At 41.0% G+C, this 19,801-nt stretch overlaps 2 protein-coding genes across 2 annotated transcripts; both read left to right on the top strand.

Moving 5' to 3' along the window:
• Positions 1-664: 664 nt before the first annotated feature.
• On the top strand, positions 665-5,351 carry samd9l (sterile alpha motif domain containing 9 like). The gene is made up of 2 exons (XM_030789689.1): positions 665-668; positions 769-5,351. The coding sequence occupies exons 1-2, from the start codon at positions 665-667 to the stop codon at positions 5,349-5,351; spliced, it is 4,587 nt and encodes a 1,528-aa protein (XP_030645549.1).
• Positions 5,352-6,753: 1,402 nt separating this feature from the next.
• gaa (alpha glucosidase) lies at positions 6,754-14,965 on the top strand. Its single transcript, XM_030789688.1, has 19 exons — positions 6,754-7,206; positions 7,397-7,548; positions 9,251-9,416; positions 9,569-9,665; positions 9,796-9,915; positions 10,280-10,398; positions 10,507-10,638; positions 11,084-11,194; positions 11,320-11,433; positions 11,635-11,719; positions 11,828-11,945; positions 12,195-12,328; positions 12,738-12,889; positions 13,089-13,237; positions 13,564-13,705; positions 13,806-13,904; positions 14,014-14,178; positions 14,617-14,769; positions 14,900-14,965. The coding sequence occupies exons 1-19, from the start codon at positions 6,754-6,756 to the stop codon at positions 14,963-14,965; spliced, it is 2,727 nt and encodes a 908-aa protein (XP_030645548.1).
• The last annotated feature ends 4,836 nt before the right edge of the window (positions 14,966-19,801 follow it).

Genomic DNA, 19,801 nt, shown 5'->3' with positions numbered 1-19,801 from the left:
TAATAAACACTCAATGTCAGTGAGCTGTTACAGGTCTGCTTCATCATTGATGATGTCATCCACATAATCTTTTCCATGTCTTATGACTTCTATGTATTTGGACCGTTAATGTCAGGTGCCCACTGCTCCTGCGCCTAGTGTGTGTGTGCACTCACTACTGGTGTGTAAGGATGGGTTAAATGCAGAGGTCAGATTTACTGCTCACAGTGTGTGTGTGCATGATCACAGAGATTTAATCTTTTTAATCTTTTTTCATCTTAGCATATGCCACATCAACTGCTCATTTACGAATAGTTGAAAGAACGATAACTGTCATTAGTAAGTGTTACCAAGAAAGCTGTTTAGAACTTGCACTGTTTATATTAGGAGGGAGGCACTTTTCCATTTGAATTTATATTACGTAGGTTTGTACACCATCATAGGATCACAGTCTTGAGTTTCAGACCCAGACATTGTGGTCTGTCCTGTATTTTCTTGAAGCTTTAAGTAAATGAGATTGCAGCAGTTTGCAAAGTGCCTCAGAGAATTGAATTTGGGCATTGTACTCAAACAAGTAATGAAACTGCTTAATGTGGTGTGTAAAGTCATTTAAATGTGATATTTCTGATCAACAGATCTGTTGTGGTGAATTCCTGGAAGATAGTGGTCAAATCAAGTGTACATAATGGGTAAGTATCAGTCATTAAGATATAGTGTTTATGTTTTTACACCTCCCACATTATAAATGCATAATTATCTCCATATATCCTCTTGTTGTTACCATTATAGAAGAACTTGACAACTTGCCCATTGAAAACTGGACTGAGTCTATGGTGAGCACCTGGTTGAGTTCCATTGGAGTGAAAGAACAGTACATTAAAAAACTTCATGATGAAGAGGTTGATGGGCGAATCCTTCTGGAACTCACTGAAGAATTTTTGAAAAGAGAGACTGGAATGAAATCTGGGCCTGCTCTTTTAATCATTAATAAAAGAAATGAGTTAGTAAGCACAGTCCAAAAGAAGAAGAAAGCACAAAATCGACAAGAAATTTTAAACAAAGAACCATCTGAAAGTAGTGACTGTGGAGCAAGTAGTCAGGATTTAGGAAAAAAGTGTCTCAAAGAAGGAGTCAACAAAGACCAGTGTGCAAATGTCTTGACCACAAAGAAAGACTGTAAGCCACGGCCATTTGGAAAAGAGGGCATTGATTTCACGTATTTCAAGCACAATGTGTTGCAACCTGAGTCAGGAATTATTGATTTTATAACTCCTTGTCATGAGTACAAGTCGTTTGCTATTGCTGCAACATTAGACCGCCAAAGGCTACAAGCAAAATTTGCTAAAGAAGTCCTCAAATTTGCCGCTGGTTGTATGAACGTCCGATCAAATGGCACAATACACTTTGGTGTGATGGATAGCAGAGATGATACTGGCTATGTACACGGTGAAATTATTGGTATTCCTGTTATGGAAAAAGATATCTATGTTGATGCACTGGATCACATAGAAAGGAGTTTCTCTGGTTCTGACAGCGAGCATGTACGACAGTGTGTGCGCCCACCTCAGTTTATAGAGGTGGCTGACCTAAATGCCACCACGACGTCTTATGTTGTAGAGGTTGACATTGTGCCTGCAGTAAGCATTGTGAAGAATCGGGTTTATTCTGTCCGTCTACCTAACTTTAAAGAGAAGTCAAACAAGATTGAACATGAAAAGGAGACAATCTATCGAAGGGTTGGTTCCAAAACAGAACCAGTGAGTGATCACAATGAGTTCTACCAGCGAGTCGGCGACAGGGATACACAAAGAGAAGCAGCAGAACAGTCCAGTGCTTTCAGATCTCCAGGTCTGTGTCCAGACCTTGGAAGGAAACTCACAATGCTTGTTACAAGTGGCAAAAAACTAATTGAAAAGGAAAAATGGTACATACTTGTCACAAACAAATTTCAAAAGGAAGATTTGACCAGCATTGACTTTTTATTAAACTTGAAGATCTTCTGTGTATTTGACTTTGACCCAAATTCAAAGTCATCTGGATTGTGTCATGAATACCTTCAACACCATGCAGCAAACCTGCATTTCATGCAGAATTACCAAATTCCAAATGGCATGAGTGTCAGAGATTTTGAGAGTCACCTTCATTTGTTTGAACAAACCAGCTGGATATTTTGCAATGGACGGAGTGATTTCAAAGGCAATGAAAGTTACTGTGATGAAATGACATGGATCCAAACCAAAACCACTCTCCTCAGGGACTGTGTGTCACTGATCTGCAAGCAGATCTTGCCAAAAGGGACCTTCCAAGTGATCTTCTTGCTTACTTCTCCTGTTGACAAACCTATCCTGCACACATTCTATGAGTTCTTCACTGATATGGAAGGTCATGAAGATATCATCTGCATTTCAGAATCTGAAGAGAACTTCCAAAAGTGGCAAAGCTTTGCTGAGGGCTCATGTACCACTGAAATAATCAACCGTTCCAGTATAGTTGGAATGAAGATGAGCCATGTAAATGCAACACTTCAGAGAATCCAGCCTGTCACCACCCGGACCTCCAAACACCTGCCTGTCTTTGTTAAGGGAGAATGCCGTTTTGAGAAACGTGAGGAGGAAAGGATGTATTCCTTGGAGATCATAAGTACTGACCACTGTGATGAAACCAGTCCTGAGTTCATTGAGAATGAAAAAGAAAACATCGAGAAACATTTTTACCATGGAGGAAAAGTGAGCTGGTTAAATCTATGGCTTGCAGAGAAGAAGTTTGCTGAAGAAATTATAAAAAGAGAGGCATACCAAGAGGTCTCCAAACTCCTGAACAATGTTGTGAAAAGTAATGTAGACCAGTTATCAGTTAGCAATATCAACATATACCACCATCCTGGCAGTGGTGGCAGCACTGTTGCTAGACAGGTACTGTGGGACAACAGAAAGGATTTAAGATGTGCAGTTGTGAAACCATCTTATACTCCTACTATTGTGGCAGAGCATGCAGTTCAGTTGCGAGAGTATGAAGAAAAAGACCCTCAGAAATGTCTCCCCGTTCTCCTGCTGGTGGAGGACTCTGACAAGGAATATTTGGACGACTTGAGAAATGAATTAGAAGTTGCTGTAAACACCAAGAAGATTGTACAAGGAACTCTATGTTTCATTTTGCTTAGTTGCAGACGATCACACAATCCAGAAAAAATGAGCAAGGAGTCACCTTTACAGAACGTTTCCGTGACGCACAAACTTTCCCCAGAGGAGAAGAGGCAATTTGCAGGAAAACGGAAGAAGCTTGAGCAACAGTATCAACCAGAGTTCATCTTGACGTTTGTTCTGATGAGTGAAGAATTTGAACATCAGAAAATTGCAGAATACGTTGAGCAGTTTGTAAGACATTTACTCCAAGGTATTGATCATGATTCTGTTGTCACCCGCCTCATTCGTTACGTGGCATTGCTCAATACGTATGTGCAGAATTCCTTCCTTTCTCAGTCGCATTGTGAAGCCTTGATGGAACTACCCCTCCGCCTGTCTAGATTTCGACAGCATGCCTTTGAGGGAGCACTCAGTGAACACGCCAGGTTAGTCTTCATACATTTGAGAGATGAAAGAACCTACATTGAATCCATTAGAATTATTCACCCCTTAGTTGCAAAAGAAATTCTTCATCAGCTCTTAGGAAAAGAGCAGCAACACAGTCTAGCTATGGCTCTTCTCCGTGAAAATGTGCTATTTGAGCACAGATTTGGCAAAGAGGATTACATGAGGTTCTTGCGTGACTTGTTCATGAGAAGATGCAGAATAAGCAAAGGTGATGAATCGGACAGTTTTTTCTCTCCCCTCATTGAACATGTTAGAGAGAAAGAGAGTCCAGAAAAAGCAATAGAGCTTCTGAAGGAGGCACACAAACGATTCAACAAGGATGCCTTTTTTGCTCAACAACTTGCTCGTTTAAATTACAAGTATGATAAATTTGAAGAAGCAGAATATTGGGCAGATATCGCAGCAACAAAAATGCCACAGAACTCCTACATCCTAGACACCAAGGGTCAGGTATATAGGAGATGGTTCCAAGCAAAATGCAAAGCCTTGGAAAAAGTTTCCAAGACAGCAGAGAACACAGCAGGTGCTGTTGAAACAGCTCTCAAAGCTATAGAGTGCTTCCAAGCATGTGAAAAAGCAGCAGTTTCAGACAAAGAGACAATGAACAACTCTGGATTTTTCGGAGAAGTAGACGTAGGATCTAACTTGTTAAAACTCATTTCTTCACTGCAAGTGTTCTCAAACAGGCATCCTGACTGCCTGAAATACCTGCTCACTGACTACATCCCAAAGGGGGTTCAGCAGCCATGGGAAAATTTCCATTGCAAATTGAAAAACCTTAAAAATACAATGCATGTAGCCTTAGAGTGGATATCAGAGGACTTGAGTTATTTCCAGACGGACCTGAATGCAGATGAGGATGAGGTAGCTGAGAGTTGTGAGATGACAATAAGCAATCCCAGACATTGGCTTGTCACCAAGACCTCTGTATATGGAAAGTATTTCAGTGATGCCTGTCTCAGCACTGTCAAATCCACATCCAACCTAACACCTTTCATGAAACGCATGACAATTCATCGCCTCGGTGGAGGAAATATCACATCAATCTTCTCCCTGCTCACTGACCAGAAAGATAAAGACCAAGCACTCAAAGTACTTAAGGAGATTATATCATTGTATCCAAGTGACCCAGTGAAAGCTAAATTGGATCAGATGGATCTGGTCAATTACATAGCATCTCACATTGCACTAAGCTGCCTTTCAACTCAGTCGCCTGAACCGGTCGCTCTCAAAGATCTGCAGAGACTTAGCCGTCAGTTTCCAAAAGAGAAGCAACATTGCCTGTCAAGTGCCCTGTTCCTTCTCACCTTGCTATTTTGGCCAGAAGAGAATGACTCTGAGGAGGAAAAAGAGAGCAAATATGAAATTGTTCTGTCTGCTGTTGAATTCCTCAAACGCAGTTACTGGACCAAAATGAAGGATATCCCTCAGAGGAAGAGACGGATATACACCCATTTTTTCCTTGGTAATGGAGCTGGATTGGACAAATTTGTCCACAAGAGCAAGATGGAGACAATGGCCAAGCTCCCCTCACTGTCAGAGAAACGAATGAAGTGGTTCCGTGGGGAGGTATGGAAGATGCCACAAATTGCAAAGCTACTCAAACCTGTTGCAGGTTGGACAGAAGATGGGACAGTGTACCTTGAGGGCCCTCAGAGGAAGAAGTTCTACATTCCTGCACTCTACTCACCCTCTGTACCCTTTGGCAATGAAAATATCTTATTCTACCTGGGTTTCACATACAGAGGACCTGTGGCATACAATATCACTGTAAAAAAGTAATCAAAGTACATATGTACTTCCCAGCTTAAGGTAGTTTGTGTGTATGTATTGTACACTTGTGTAGGCTAAATTGTGAACTCAGAATTTATCAGCAGAAAAAGAAATTGAAGGGATGTTTGTGTATGTTTTCTCTATTCTGTCAAAATCAAGGGGTCTTAAGAAAAATGAGATCATACAAATCATGTCCACTCCACACAGTGTTAATAACACACAGATAATAACCAAACTCAAATTTCATAATGAACTTATCCATTTGAAAACACATCATATTTTTTTTTTCTCTGGTCATTATAATATAATTCTTCATCTTTTTTAAAGCATACATCATGCATCATTAAGTCCACATTTATGCCTTTGGAACTATGATGAAATGTTAATCAGCAATCAAACTTTCTGCTTGTAGTCCTTGTGTCATGCTTTGTCAGTGCACAAGCACATTTTATGAATGCACATTTGATTGTCTTTTGACATGAGTTTAAAACTGATTACATTAAGCCCGTCAGATAACAGTGTACTGAAGCGTCCAAATCAGTTTCAAAGTGATAATGTGTAGCACTGACCGTAAAAATAATATTTTTCCAGCAAGAAATGCCTTCTGCCTTAAGAAATGCCGTCTTGTAACAGATACAATCGTAGTTTTTGTTTTAATCATAGTTTTTGTTTTTTCAGTGAATTTTAGTTTTTGGAAAAGTTAATATGGCTACTGTATCATTAAATTGAACGCAACACCGTTTGAATAATCCATCTTCATTCATTCTAAAGCATGTTCATTTTCATGATGTGTCCATCTACGAGTATTTTCTAGGCGCACCATAACAGTTATACATACACCTGAGTGGGTCTTTGCGGAAACGGTAAACTTTGCTAAGATTTTATATTTAGCGCCTTTAGATTTGTCCATTGTCGCGTGCCGTTCGCATTGTGTGCACGCACATGTGTCAACGTCATGCCACAACAAATATGAGTAGAGTAGGTCCTGTCGCAACTTTACTGAATTTAAAGTAGTATGTGCATCTTGACAGTATTGCATAAGTAAACATGATGTATATATAATGTAGAGTAAATGACTTTCCAGTCGTATCAGATACACCCTCCGAGTCATTCAGTGTTCTGAATTACCCAAACTGCAAACTTCCGTATATTAGCAAGCTAACGTGGTATTTTTACGTGTCTGCAACAACAGACTAACATCAACCAAAAAAGTTCTATTCTGTTTTCCCGTGGTTGGGAGCTGACACCGCAGCATCAGCTGTAACGTAACGGTGCAGGAGACAGAACTAATTCCGGGCATCAAATGGCTAAGATTTTATGTGGTTCCGTATTGCTGTCTTCGGCTCTATGGGTTTTAGCGCTATTTGCGTGTTTATCCGTTTACCACTTGAATACTTATTATAAGATAGTAATGTTTAAGGCAAACGCCCACGAAGATATAGATTTGAGATCGCGTACTGACCCTAAAAAGAGGGATCAGATGCAGAATAACATGAAGAGTTCCTCAAGTCTATCCAGCAACTCTGAATGGAATTCGGAACTCAGTTTCAGAACTTTAAAAAATGGTAAGTGTGAGATAGCTGATGAGGATCGATTTGACTGCGCTCGTGACCGTGCTCTTAGTAAGGCTGCGTGTGAGGAGAGAGGTTGTTGCTATATTCCTCTACCGCAGTCACGTTTTGGAGGACCGCCTTGGTGTTTCTATCCTCCCTCTTATCCTGGCTACAGAATGGGGCCACTGGCTCCCACACCCCGTGGCCAAGCAGCTAACCTCACACGTCCCGTACCATCTTACCTTCCTGGAGATATCTCCGTCCTGCAAATGGAGGTCATGGCAGAGACAGCAGGACGACTACACATCGCAGTAAGTTTTTGAATATGTGTGAAATAACCTAAAATGCTTAGGGTAAAGTCTGTTCTGCAGAATTTACAGTGCTTAATGTGCTGAGTTTTTCACTGCAGTTCAAACTGTAAGTAAATAAACGTACATATACTCTTTTGCTCTTCACTTGATAAGAAAATTTGCTTGCCCGACCATTCTCATGACTGCACAGATTAGGGATCCTCTCTCTCCACGATATGAGGTTCCTCTTCCTGTGGATAAACCAAGGGAAGGCTTTGACGTGCAGAATGCCCTCTACAGCATAGAGTTTCAGCCACATCCTTTCGGGTTCATAGTGCGGCGTAAATCCAATGGCCGAGTACTGTGAGTTTAACTCATATTTTATAGTATGATGGATAGTAAATGTTAGAGGTGGCTCGATACCAATTTTTCATGTCCGATACCGATACTGACACTACAACCTTGAGTATCAGCCGATACCGATACCAGTCCGATCTTTTTCCCTCTCTTAAACAACTAAGCTGTTAATGATACATTGTCTGAATGCAATTTGCTTAACCTAGCTATCTAAAAAACATCATGCTCAAACTATAAAATAAATATTCTACTTCACTAAAGGAAGAAATACATAGCCCACAACATGACTCAGTCATGGATACTGCTGCTGTTTTTATTAAAACGTTTTCTCAAACAATGAATTCAGCGATTTCCGGGACATTCTAAAACGCTTAACATGAAAAAGCTTAACGTGGCTTAATGTTCCAAAATGCCGATCAATGGACACCAAATTTCTCTTTGACATCTCTCGTCAGAAACACTTCCTCCTGTCAAAAAATCTAAACCGAAATCCTAGAAGAATGGTCGTTATCTCAAGTTAAGCGTTTCCTCTCCATTGACGCCCATTATAAGGAAAAACTTAACGTGGCTTAACTTAGTATGTGTTGCAAAGTGTTAATTCCAAGCGAAAATGCCACATTTACTCATTCAGCTTGAGCACATAATACGTCTGTGGTAGTCGGCAATAACTAAACGATCAGCTGACTTTATGCACTTACGGAGAAACCACTGCCTGCAAATAACGCACAAAATGTACTCGTCCCTGTACTCTGGATCACACTTACATTTTGATGAATAGCACAGGGTCCAGCTCTTAGTGTTTGTGTGATTTAGCTGTAGCCTTTGCCAAATGGAGTTGTACTCTCTCTTAGTTGTACTAAGCTTTTTCCTTATAATGGGCGTCAATGGAGCGAAAACACTCGACGTAGGCCTACGTTAATTTAGTTAATTTAATTATTCCTTGTATTTTTGTTTTAATTTTTCGAGAGGAGATTGACAAGAGAAGAGAAATTTCTTCGTTCTTTATTGTACTTTTGGTGTATTAAGCCGGGTAGGTCTTTCCTTTGCATAATGGGCAGCAAAGGAGAGGACAGCGCTTAACTTAACATACTACCCTATTCCTTGGATTTTAGTTTTGCTTCTTGGATAGGAGATGGTGTTTATGACATGTGAGATGTCGGACAAATTTGATTATTGGACGCTATTTTGGAACATTAAGCCACGATAAGCCTTTTCCTTATGGGCGCCAGTGTTAGTTAAGCCGTAGCATTTACGCGATAGTTTAAATTAATGGATCTTATCGGATTATAGCCCACTTTTTTCCGATATCGATCCAGTGATTTTGGCCAGCATCGGACCGATACCGATACTGAGTATCGCATCGGCGCACCCCAAGTAAATGTCCAGTGATTACCAAGTACAAGTCTTGTGCAGTTGAGTAGAACTGTCTTGCACCACAACTGTAAAAGAGTGACATTCTCAGAGGTGTTTACTGTGTTTGTAAATATTCAAGACATCACTCTTTAACGTCGCAATTCATATGCTCTTAGAAAAGAATACTTAATAAGTTAGTAAAGGTGTACAAGGAATTTGCAAATCTTGTGAATGTCCATGTAATGTTAACAAAATAATGTTTTTTTAATGTAATGGCTTTTCTCATGTTAACTGAACACCGTTCATAAGACATTTGTAGGGATCCAGGTGTGTATTTGTTATTATTTTTTCACAGTCTAAACACCACAGTTGGACCTCTCCTGTTTGCTGACCAGTACCTACAGCTCTCCACCTCCTTAGCCTCATCAGTGGTGTCTGGGCTTGGGGAACACTACACACCCCTTGTCTTGGACCTTAACTGGACCTCTGTCACTCTGTGGAACCGAGATATGGCGCCTCATGTGTGTACACCATCAGCATCACATCCAGTTTTTTTAACTTCTAAATGTGGTATTCTAAATATTGACAGACACTGGGAAACAGGTGGTGCATTGTGGACAAGATGACAAAATGTCATGTAATGACAGTTATCTCTGTGTTTGAATGCCTTTAGGGCAGTGCCAACCTCTATGGCTCCCACCCCTTTTACCTAGTGCAGGAAGGAGATGGCCAGGCCTATGGAGTCTTTCTCCTCAACAGCAATGCTATGGGTATGGACACAATGTGGGTCTCATATATATCAGTTAAGCCTTGGTCTTATTTGTTGTCTCAATCTTTGATCATATCCCTTCATGAGGAAACAATTTAACAAGCTTCATCTGTTTTCAAATGTTCATGTAGAGGTGGTGCTGCAGCCCACTCCAGCACTCACATGGATTACCACTGGTGGGATTCTGGACCTCTACATCTTCTTAGGCCCAGACCCACACATGGTAATTCAGCAGTACCACCGGGTTATTGGTAAGATATTGCTATTTTCATCTTCAGCATGTCTCTTAGCTGAATTGGAGGTGTTATTCATACTTATACTTATCAGTAATTGTGTGTTTCATTGTATGAGGCTTTCTGGTTTTTACCATGCTCCAGGTTTGAAAGCTGTAAGGGTTAGATAAATATCAGGAATCTCAGGAATTTATTTGAAGTGGTTTAAGCTATAATTTTATAGCCTCCTAGAAAAGTGTATTAAAAATTGTAATTGATACACATGTGAACTAAGATATATAAGTGACCAGTACAGAAAGTTGCCTCTTTTTTTTTTGTCTGTGTATTTGTCCATGTTCATGCAGTTGTTTTAGTTCCCTGAATCTTCTTGATGTCATTCTAGGGTATCCCATGATGCCACCTTACTGGTCACTGGGCTTCCACCTCTGCCGCTGGGGTTACACCTCCACCAATGCCACAAGAGCTGTCGTCCAGCAAATGCGCCAAGCCAAGTTTCCCCTGGTAATCAAGACTACTCTACGATTTCTTTGCGTCATGTTGGTAGTAGTTTTCAGAGATAATAATAAGCCTTCAGTGAAAGGCTGAAGCATTGAAATGTTTTGTTATCAGGATGTGCAGTGGAATGATCTTGATTACGCTGACAAGCGGAGAGTTTTCACCTTTGACCCTCTGCGATTTGGAGACCTGCCTCAGATGGTGAGGGAGTTCCACCAGCAGGGCTTGAAGTATGTGCTTATCTTGGTGAGTATGAGATTTTGGCTTAAAATGGTTTTGAATTAAAAGACTGTAAGTATGTACAAAAAAAATCAGATCTGTGTGTACTGCTTTATCTTTGTGCTCTCCTTAATAGGTGATTACAACAAAATTAAAAGACGTTTCATGCCATGAAACAGAACTCTTTCTTAGTTTAGAGTTTTGGATGCATAATTATTGCACTTTTTAAACAGCTGATCTTTGAGAAAGTTCAAAACTTTGCTTTCCTGTTTGATAAAGTTTCAGATCGATTCAAAAGACCCTCTACAGTGGCTTAGCAAAAACAGTACATCTACTGACCACTAGTGGGCAGCAAATCCATGATATATATCCACTGTTGGGACTTGTGTACTGATATTGTGTGCCGTGCAATGACACTCTTTGGGATTTCCTATACTGATATTACTGGAGTGGATTTGTCATCCTATGGTAGGACCCAGGCATCAGTAGTACGAGTCCTCCAGGCACCTACAAACCTTTTGATGAAGGCCAACGGAGGGGTGTGTTTATCAAGAACTCCACCGGACAGACTCTTATCGGAAAGGTTTGTGGCTCTAAACACATCTTCCTCACCAACCAGACTACACGTTGCTTTCACAGATAGGAAAATGTAGTCCTGAAAACACAATCCTGACACTGAGAATGCATGTATGTGTCTGTGTTTTCCAGGTTTGGCCAGGACCCACAGCGTTCCCAGACTTCACTAATCCACAGACAAGGAGTTGGTGGGAAGACTGCATTCGGGACTTCTATGAGAGAGTACCTGTGGATGGCCTATGGATAGTGAGTGCCTCTCTCCTTAATGCCATCGTATGAGTGCTCTCTGTCTCCATTAGAATGTTGTTTGTAATAGTATACAATAAAATTGATCTTTTTTTGTGTGTGTTTGTTTGCTTTTTAAAAATATTGCAACACTCATTTAGATGGGTTGTCTGCTCCTAGTTTGTGTCCTGTGAGCTTGTCTTTCTCCCACTCTGCTTGCAGGACATGAATGAGCCGGCTAGTTTTGTTCAGGGCTCTGTGGATGGTTGTCCAGACACTGACCTAGAGAAACCTCCCTTTGTTCCAGGTCAGTGCACTAACATGCAGGTTCAGGCAGCATAATGTAGCCTGCACAGCAAGGTTTAGTCTTGGTGTGTTTGTATTATGTCACATGGAGGCATCTCTTCATCCATAGGTGTGATAGGAGGACAGTTAAACTCAGGCACCCTGTGCATGTCCAGCCTGCAGAACTTCTCCACTCATTACAATCTCCACAATCTCTATGGACTGACTGAGGCTGTTGCCACCCACAGGTCAGAGAAGGAACTGAACTACTGTTCTGTGTGGTCTCTTTAACATGCAGTCTCTCAGTTAGTTCAGTCTATACTTGTCCAGAACTATACTTGGCTGAGAGAAATCCTCGCGTTATCATTTTGTTTATTAGGCATAATGTATGGTAAATGATTCAGTTTCATAGACTTGCTCTGATACTACTTCAGTGTGTTTTGTCGTGGTTGTGGTTGTGCATTGAATCATCCTGGGTTTGCCCGCTGTGGCCTCAGTGCTCTGCTGAAAGTGAGGGGAACCCGGCCCTTTGTTCTGTCCCGCTCCTCGTTTCCTGGCCTGGGCCGTTTCTCTGGCCACTGGACGGGGGATGTGCGCAGTGACTGGGAACAGCTGCGATATTCCATCCCAGGTAAGACAGACATGATAGACTCCGCCTTACCTCCCTGTCCTTTAGGCAGATACAAATTCAACACAGTATAAACGAACACATGTAATAGCACAGCTTTAGGAAATATAATACTTTGTTACATATTTCCTCAGCTTTTTCATGTACTGTGAAGTCATCGTGGCTGCAGCCCCTTCTTTAGGGGTCAGTTCAGTAGATTTGACCTTATTTCTGTTAGTTCATAATCTGTCAGTTCATATTCTGTGAGTAAAAAAGAAGCAGCATTCAGAGCAGCTGTTTGACCTTTGAAAGTTTGAAAGAGTATCTTACCTTTTTTTATTTAGTGATTAATAAACTGAAGTAAGTGTGTGTGTGTGTGTGTGTGTGTGTGTGTGTGTGTGTGTGTGTGTGTGTGTGTGTGTGTGTGACTCAGCTGTGCTGCTGTTTGGGCTGTATGGGGTACCTCTGGTGGGGGCCGATGTGTGTGGCTTTGGAGGAGACACCACTGAGGAGCTGTGTGTGCGCTGGACTCAACTTGGTGCCTTCTACCCTTTCATGAGAAACCATAACGACAGGCCAAACGCCGTGAGCTGTCTAAAACTAATTCACCGTGTGCTTCTCTCCTGAATATACTTGAATTCATAAGTTATAGTGCTTTTGCCTCAAGAGACCAACTGTATACTATGCTGTTGCTATGTAATTGTGTACTCTCTGATGCATTATAAATGGAAATTCTAAACCAAGCCATTGTGTGTGTGTGTGTGTGTGTGTGTGTGTGTCTTAGCCCCAGGAGCCCTATGTGTTTGGGCAGGAGGCCCAGGCAGCCATGCGAAATGCCACGATGCTGAGATACTCCCTCCTTCCTTTCCTCTACACACTCTTCCATTACGCCCATACCTCAGCACACACTGTTGCTCGAGCCCTTTTTGTTGAGTAAGAAGACATAACCCCATGACCACAACGTTACTTGACCAGAACAGTCAGATTAGCACTGCAGATACAGACACACACAGTGCTCACAACTTTTCTACAGTGTCTTCAGTGGATTACTATAGATGGCTTCTAAATAAATGTAGGATTCTTGAAAAAACTGTTCATAAGGTTAATTTAGAATTTTTAATCAGTGAAAAATAAGCGCTTATTATATATTTGTGTGTTATGTGAGGCGGCCTATATTTTGTGTTTACGTTGATGAAATCGGGTCATATTGTTTTTATTCTGACTGACTCTTAATTTCTTTCATCGACATTCTTTGACAGATTTCCCTTTGACCCTCATTGTCAGACCATAGACAGGCAGTTCTTATGGGGCAGTTCCCTGCTCATTAGTCCTGTCCTGGAACAAGGAACAGTAGAGGTGGCTGCCTATCTGCCTGCAGGGACGTGGTACAGTCTACACAGTGTAAGCTGGGCTCATTAGATAAATGAGAATACTGGTGAGAAAGACTTGGATTATATTCATTTGTGTTTATGCACTTTTGTGTGTCTGCCTCTTTCTTTAGGGGCAGCCATACTACAGTAAAGGGCAATATCTAGTCCTCCCTGCCTCGTTAGACACCATCAACGTCCATGTGAGGGAAGGACACATCATTCCACAGCAGGTACATTTGACTAAGTAATGAGTCGGAATCTACATACTCTGTTTATGTGGTTAAGCACCTGGTGTAGCTCGGAGGTTTCTCCCATGTTCTTATCAATGCGCCGATCCAGGTTCCCGCCCTGACGACTGCCGTTTCACGTACTAACCCTTTCCTCCTGACGGTGGCGCTATCTTCTGAGGGTTGGGCGAAAGGGGAGCTGTTCTGGGATGATGGGGAGAGTCTGGATACTTTTGAGAGGGCGGATTACTCACGCGTCATCTTTATCGTTTCACCGGTAGAGTTGGTTTTGAACAAAACGTTTCAGCCTCAGGCAACTGCTAAAGATGCCCCAACAGTCATTAGTGACAATGGCCCCACAGGGACTTCTCTGCTAAGTTTTGTCTTGACTCTGTGTTCACGGCCCCTTTAATGTTAGCAGAGCATCTCAGGTTAACAAAGAAAATACAGAGTACTTGATTCCTACTATGTCATATAGTCAAAAAATGCTCCACGTGTGATAAGGAAGTTGGCTCAGAGAAAACAAAAAAACTATAAGGGGATGTTCGCTTGTCAGATTGAGTAATCGTTAGTAAACTCTCAGAGCTTCCTTGTTTTCTTTTCTCCATTAACTCATCAGCTTAATGATTGTCCCATACAATATATGATTATTTTACACCCTCCTAACCTCTGATCTTATGTAGTTGTGTATAATATGCTCACACCCTTTCTCTAGTCCAAGTTGGTGAGTGAGCCAGTGATATTGAATGGAGCTTTAGATGGGTTGGTCGTGAGTGAGGTGCGTGTTTTTGGAGTGCCAACCCCACCCACAGCTGTCTGGGCGAATGGGCAGAAAGTAAAGGACTTCACCTATCACTCTGAAACCAGGGTAATCAAACCGCTTATGTGTGTCTCCCATTTTAATGGTTACACCCCATGTTAAAAACTGCCTCTCAGATGACTGAAATTCTTTCCTTTTGTTTTGCATGCACTCATGCTTATGTCACTGTATACTGTAGCTTTTCACAGTGTCTGGCTTGGCCCTACCTATGACAGAGGTGTTTACGGTCCAGTGGAGCCTGTAAGTCAGTGGAGAGACATACACGTGGAGGAGTAAACTCTGCCAGCTTTACATTACTACATCTTGCAACAAACACTTTAAGTGTAATTCATTTCTAATGGAGCTGTGGACATTATATATGTATGTGTGTGTGTGTGTGTGTGTGTGTGTGTGTGTGTGTGTGTGTGATTGTGTATTTTGTTTTAATGAATGTCATGTTAACACAAGAGATTCTACAAAAATGTATTGTGAGACTCAGCAATAAAGACAGTTTTATTTTTTATTTTTTTAAGAAGTGTGGTGTAACTGATTTGCATTTGTCAAACAGCTGTATTCATGTTTCACTACATTATGTCAGCTATGCTACTTTTATGGTGTTACCGGTTTTGAACACTTTTTTATTGACATGATAAAAATCAATATTTGTTTGCTAACCCCAGATCATATACAGGTAGGTGCTGTAACTGAGAACTGTAAAAGAAAATCTTTCTGTGAAAATTCAGGGTTTAGTAGTTTAATGGTAGATATGAAATATCCATAACAGTGCCTGAGCATTAGCTGTGTTTATATGTAAATATATATAGACCATTTTTCCCAGTGAATTTTTCACAGGTCTGAAATCAGTTTGTTTTTGTAGAACTGTACACATTTTTTAAACCCTCATGTAAATTGTGTTTATTTAAGAGCAGGCGCTTTCACCCCTTAATGTCGAGGTTGAGAGCATAGTATTTCCTTTACCTTCACTAGGGAGATTGCGTAGGCCACTGACTAGTGATGCTGTTGTAGTGGTCCTGATGATGCTTCATGACGAATGCATTTGTCCCATCCTTTGGATCAACCAACCACGCACGCTGTTCTCTGTGACCTCTAAAACGTCACAGGACGTTAAAGCGACTCAAGGCAATTCAAGTCGTTCCATAAACGTTTCTCTTAGTGCAAGAGCGAGCGTACAAAACACTAGGTTAACATTATTTTTCTTTTTTATTATCACAAAATATTAACTTGAAAAGGAAACAGACTGTCATCCCGGAAGCAGCGGAATTTTGGGGGTTGGGTTACTAGATAGCAGAGCAACGTGTAGTCGAGAGCGAACGGGTAAACACACGTATACCAATATCACAGTGGATCTGCACAAGATAACGTTATTTCTTGAACATATCCGGATTTAACAGCACTGGCCGTGTGATGGACGAACGACACAGACTGTAATCTGCTGGCGGATTGAGGGTGAGCTCTTGGGGTTGTTATGTTTCTGTGTATGTGAGTGTCATACCGACTAAGAAGGTGTGTTTTGAAATCGGGGTCAACTTAGCGATCCGGACTCTACTGTTATAGTGAAGGCACGACGATTTGGGCTGTACAGAACTATGATGCTATGTATAATGCTTTAGTCTTACATTTTGCTTCGGCTTGACGATGATACGATACGCAGAGACGGGTGAACGGTGTCACGTCTGAGAATCTTAAATATTTATATCAGTGAGCGCTCTCCACTTTGGACATCCTTTAAAAGAATGACAGGAGCAGATAAAGGCCCGAACCAGAACAGTGGGACTCCCATGTCACACGCTTACTTGTTTGAACTTACTTAGTTATAGCGTACTCAAAATATTTACTAAAGTTACTAGAGTTACTAAATCTCGTTCAGTACTACCGTTTATATTATTTATTGACCACTGCCAGGGCAGTGAACACAGAGGACAACGTTTGGATTTATGGGACATTAGATGTATTCCATAACAGAGATGCTCTTTGGCTTTACGCACGCTTTTATCCCAAACGTTCTCAGCTTTTAAGTATTAGCCACAGGGTTTGAACGAAGTCTTTAAAAACAGTTCAAGATCATATTCAAGTGCTTTAATGACGGCAGTAAAATAATAGGTCCATTGGGGATTAGAATAGGCCCTCTGCACAATCATGATTTTCGATGAATTGGGATTGTATCTGAACATGGGCTTCTGTTGTGTTGCAGTGTGTCATTTGTGATTCATTTGTAATTTGGGATATTGATTTTGGTTGTTTGGTGAAAAAAAGCGCATGCAAGTGTGTTACTTCAAAAGTATTACCTGCAGAAAGGACATGCAAAACTCAGGGTTGATCAGTTAGCCTTTTCTTTCTCTGTTATATGCTCACGATAGAATACTGCCACTCTGTCCTTGTATGACCCGCTGGTCTTTACACACCACAATGAATAGCACTTCCATATGAAATGTATACTTGCTTTACTCCCTTGTCTTGACACAGTGTTTAGTTATCTCAAGTGCCAGCATTTTACACATGGTGCAGTGCTTTTCTCGGCAGTGTGCATCTACACATGGTATTGACTTGGCATAGTTTAGTGGACTTCAAGCTGACTGACCTGACAAACTGGTTGTACTATATTCACCACAGGTTGTCCCTGTGCCAAGAGTGCACACCATTCTATTTTTTCTCCAGTGCAGTGCTCAGATATCTTTTACTGGGACCTTTGAGCAGATTGGTGTCTATGCTTGATAGGTGCACTCTCTTCTCTTGGAGGGCTTTTATTTGACCATGTTTCAGATCAAGTTTTACTTAGCGTCAGCTAAACCGGTTAGCGGGTTGCCAGTTGGAATGAGATCTGTCCACTGTGAGTACAGTGATTCTGTTGGTGTGTCTACACTGAAGACTGGTGGGCTTCCTGTTTGAAATTCTTTCAGAAGAGGAAGGGACTAACCTCTGACTTAATCAGAGGAGGGATACACAGGAAGAGGAAAAAAGAGCTTGAAATTCCAGAAATGCACCAGTTTTGAGGCCATAGTTGGGGAACCTCACCTCAGGACTACCCCATCATGATGAAAAGCCTTCATATAAACTCAAAACATTTATGATTTTGAAGAGGTCATAACATATATGATGGATATTTGATTCCTTCTGATGTTGTATCGGGTTTACAAGCAGATACAAAACAAAAAAAAAAAGAAAGAAAGAAAGAAAGAAAGAAAGAACATTTGGCTGGAGAGATAAAAAATGAACCATAGAGGATAGTCCGTAAGGGTTCCTGCTGTCTTTTAGTATTAAATCTTGGACTCTTTGAAGTTGACAGCTGTTAAAACGGCTCATAACAGATGCTGGTAAGAGTCCGTATTTCCCACAGAGTGCACGCTTTGTGTTTGGGATCTGTTTGTTTAAGGTGTGACTCCATCTGCCTAGAACAGCAGATAAGACTAGTGTGTGTCCAGGCAGTGGACGTGGCAGTGGCAGTGTGCACCACTCTTCAGTATAAATGTGAGTCTTAACAGTGAGGCACAATAAAACCAGCGCTTTTCCCTTTCCCTTAACTCTGAGCCTGAGATATCCATCTCGATATTGTTAAAATTGGTTAAACAGAGGTGGGTAAACTTCCGGACAACGCTTGCATTTTTCGATTTTGGAAAGTTGAACTTCTCTTATCTCACTTATAAATGGTATGGTTCGTCCCGATGTCGGTGAACCTTTTTGTAAAAGTATGCTCTGTTAAAAGAAGTGACAAAAAACAGATCTGACCGCCAGCCTTACACTCAAATCTTAATGGAGTCCGTTCTGCTCGCGCTCAGTTTTATTGAAGTTGAAGTTGCCTGGGTTGTGCGTAAAATAACAAAACATATCTGTAGAATAGGATGCCTCTGTGGGTTTCATGGACATATATCTTTGGCCTAGACGGGAAACAGACAGCAGATGTAGTGTTCTACATTTGGTCAAGACTGTACGCTCCGTATCTGTCTTGTAATTTTATGCTTTTGTTTTTGATCATACAGACTGTAGGCGTACCTGTGAGAATATACCCAACTTACACATGATTATACAGGCAGTAGACAAAATAATAGAAACAATTAGCAAAAAAAGGACTCATTTCGAGAGTGAAAATAATCTTTCTCAAGTGTTTCAGATTAGTTTCAGTATTCATTTCCAGTGTGTTTCAGCCAAAAAAGACGTGATGATGTCAGTACTTTGATACGCGATTTTCTAAAACCACATGAGAGATCCATAGAGTTTTGAAAGATGTCAGATTTGTTGATACAAGAATCCTGAGAGCGTCGGTTAAAGACACAGCAAAATCGTTTATTGTGTGGAGGGGAACAGGGTCAAAAATTGAGTCAAAGAAGAATTAGCCTAACTGCACTTGACTGATATGTATAGAAAACTGTTTAGAACCTGAGCCAGTGCACAACACTTGGTGCAAAACACAGGGATCTGAGCCATGGAATACGGTAATGTGGTATGAGTTGTCTTTTGTTCTTGTTTCAAACATTTGGATGGGTTTATGTGTGGTGAAACCTAGAGGAACTTTTCACCCCTGACTGTTCAATGTGGTGGTGGATCTGTTAAGAGATGGGTTGCGATATTGTGGGGATCATTATTATATGTTGGATTCTTATTCTACATGCAAAGATATTTTAGGCAACCAAAGGACTCTGTGGTATTCAAGATGTGTTTGTATTTACAAAACAGTGTGTCCCTGCATACTGCCAAACAGATTCAAATGTGCTTTTATGAACACCATAATGAAGTGGAAAAACCCTCTCCAAACACCAGATGTAAATAGTGTTGAACAGTTATAAAAAAGTTCTGGTACACAGAATAAAAGCAAGTTTCTACCTTTCTTCAACTCTCAGAGAACTGGAGACTTTGTGCCAAACAGAGTAATCAAATCAATGCTATTTCACCAATAGCATTTCAACATCAGCAACACTGCGAATCAGTATTCTAAGACACACAGAGGCTGCTCTGAGGGCAGAGAGCAACTTATTAGATAATAAATATTCGTATATTGTTTATTATTTTCTCTGTTTTCTGGCTCCCTGTCTGATTTTGATTCTCTCTCTCTCTCTCTCTCTCTCTCTCTCTCTCTCTCTTCCTGTCT

The sequence above is a fragment of the Chanos chanos genome, chromosome 13 (assembly GCF_902362185.1).
Source record: "Chanos chanos chromosome 13, fChaCha1.1, whole genome shotgun sequence".
In the NCBI taxonomy this organism is placed as follows: domain Eukaryota; kingdom Metazoa; phylum Chordata; class Actinopteri; order Gonorynchiformes; family Chanidae; genus Chanos; species Chanos chanos.
This window is presented reverse-complemented; position numbering and strand designations above follow the sequence as displayed.

What these genes read in the sequence shown, in the direction of transcription:
- gaa (XM_030789688.1), top strand. Translation starts at nt 6,754, where the DNA reads ATGTTTAAGGCAAACGCCCACGAAGATATAGATTTGAGATCGCGTACT. An exon ending in GACAGACTCTTATCGGAAAG is followed by an intron (nt 11,195 to 11,319) that starts GTTTGTGGCTCT and finishes TGTGTTTTCCAG; the next exon opens with GTTTGGCCAGGACCCACAGC. An exon ending in CTGTGGATGGCCTATGGATA is followed by an intron (nt 11,434 to 11,634) that starts GTGAGTGCCTCT and finishes CTCTGCTTGCAG; the next exon opens with GACATGAATGAGCCGGCTAG.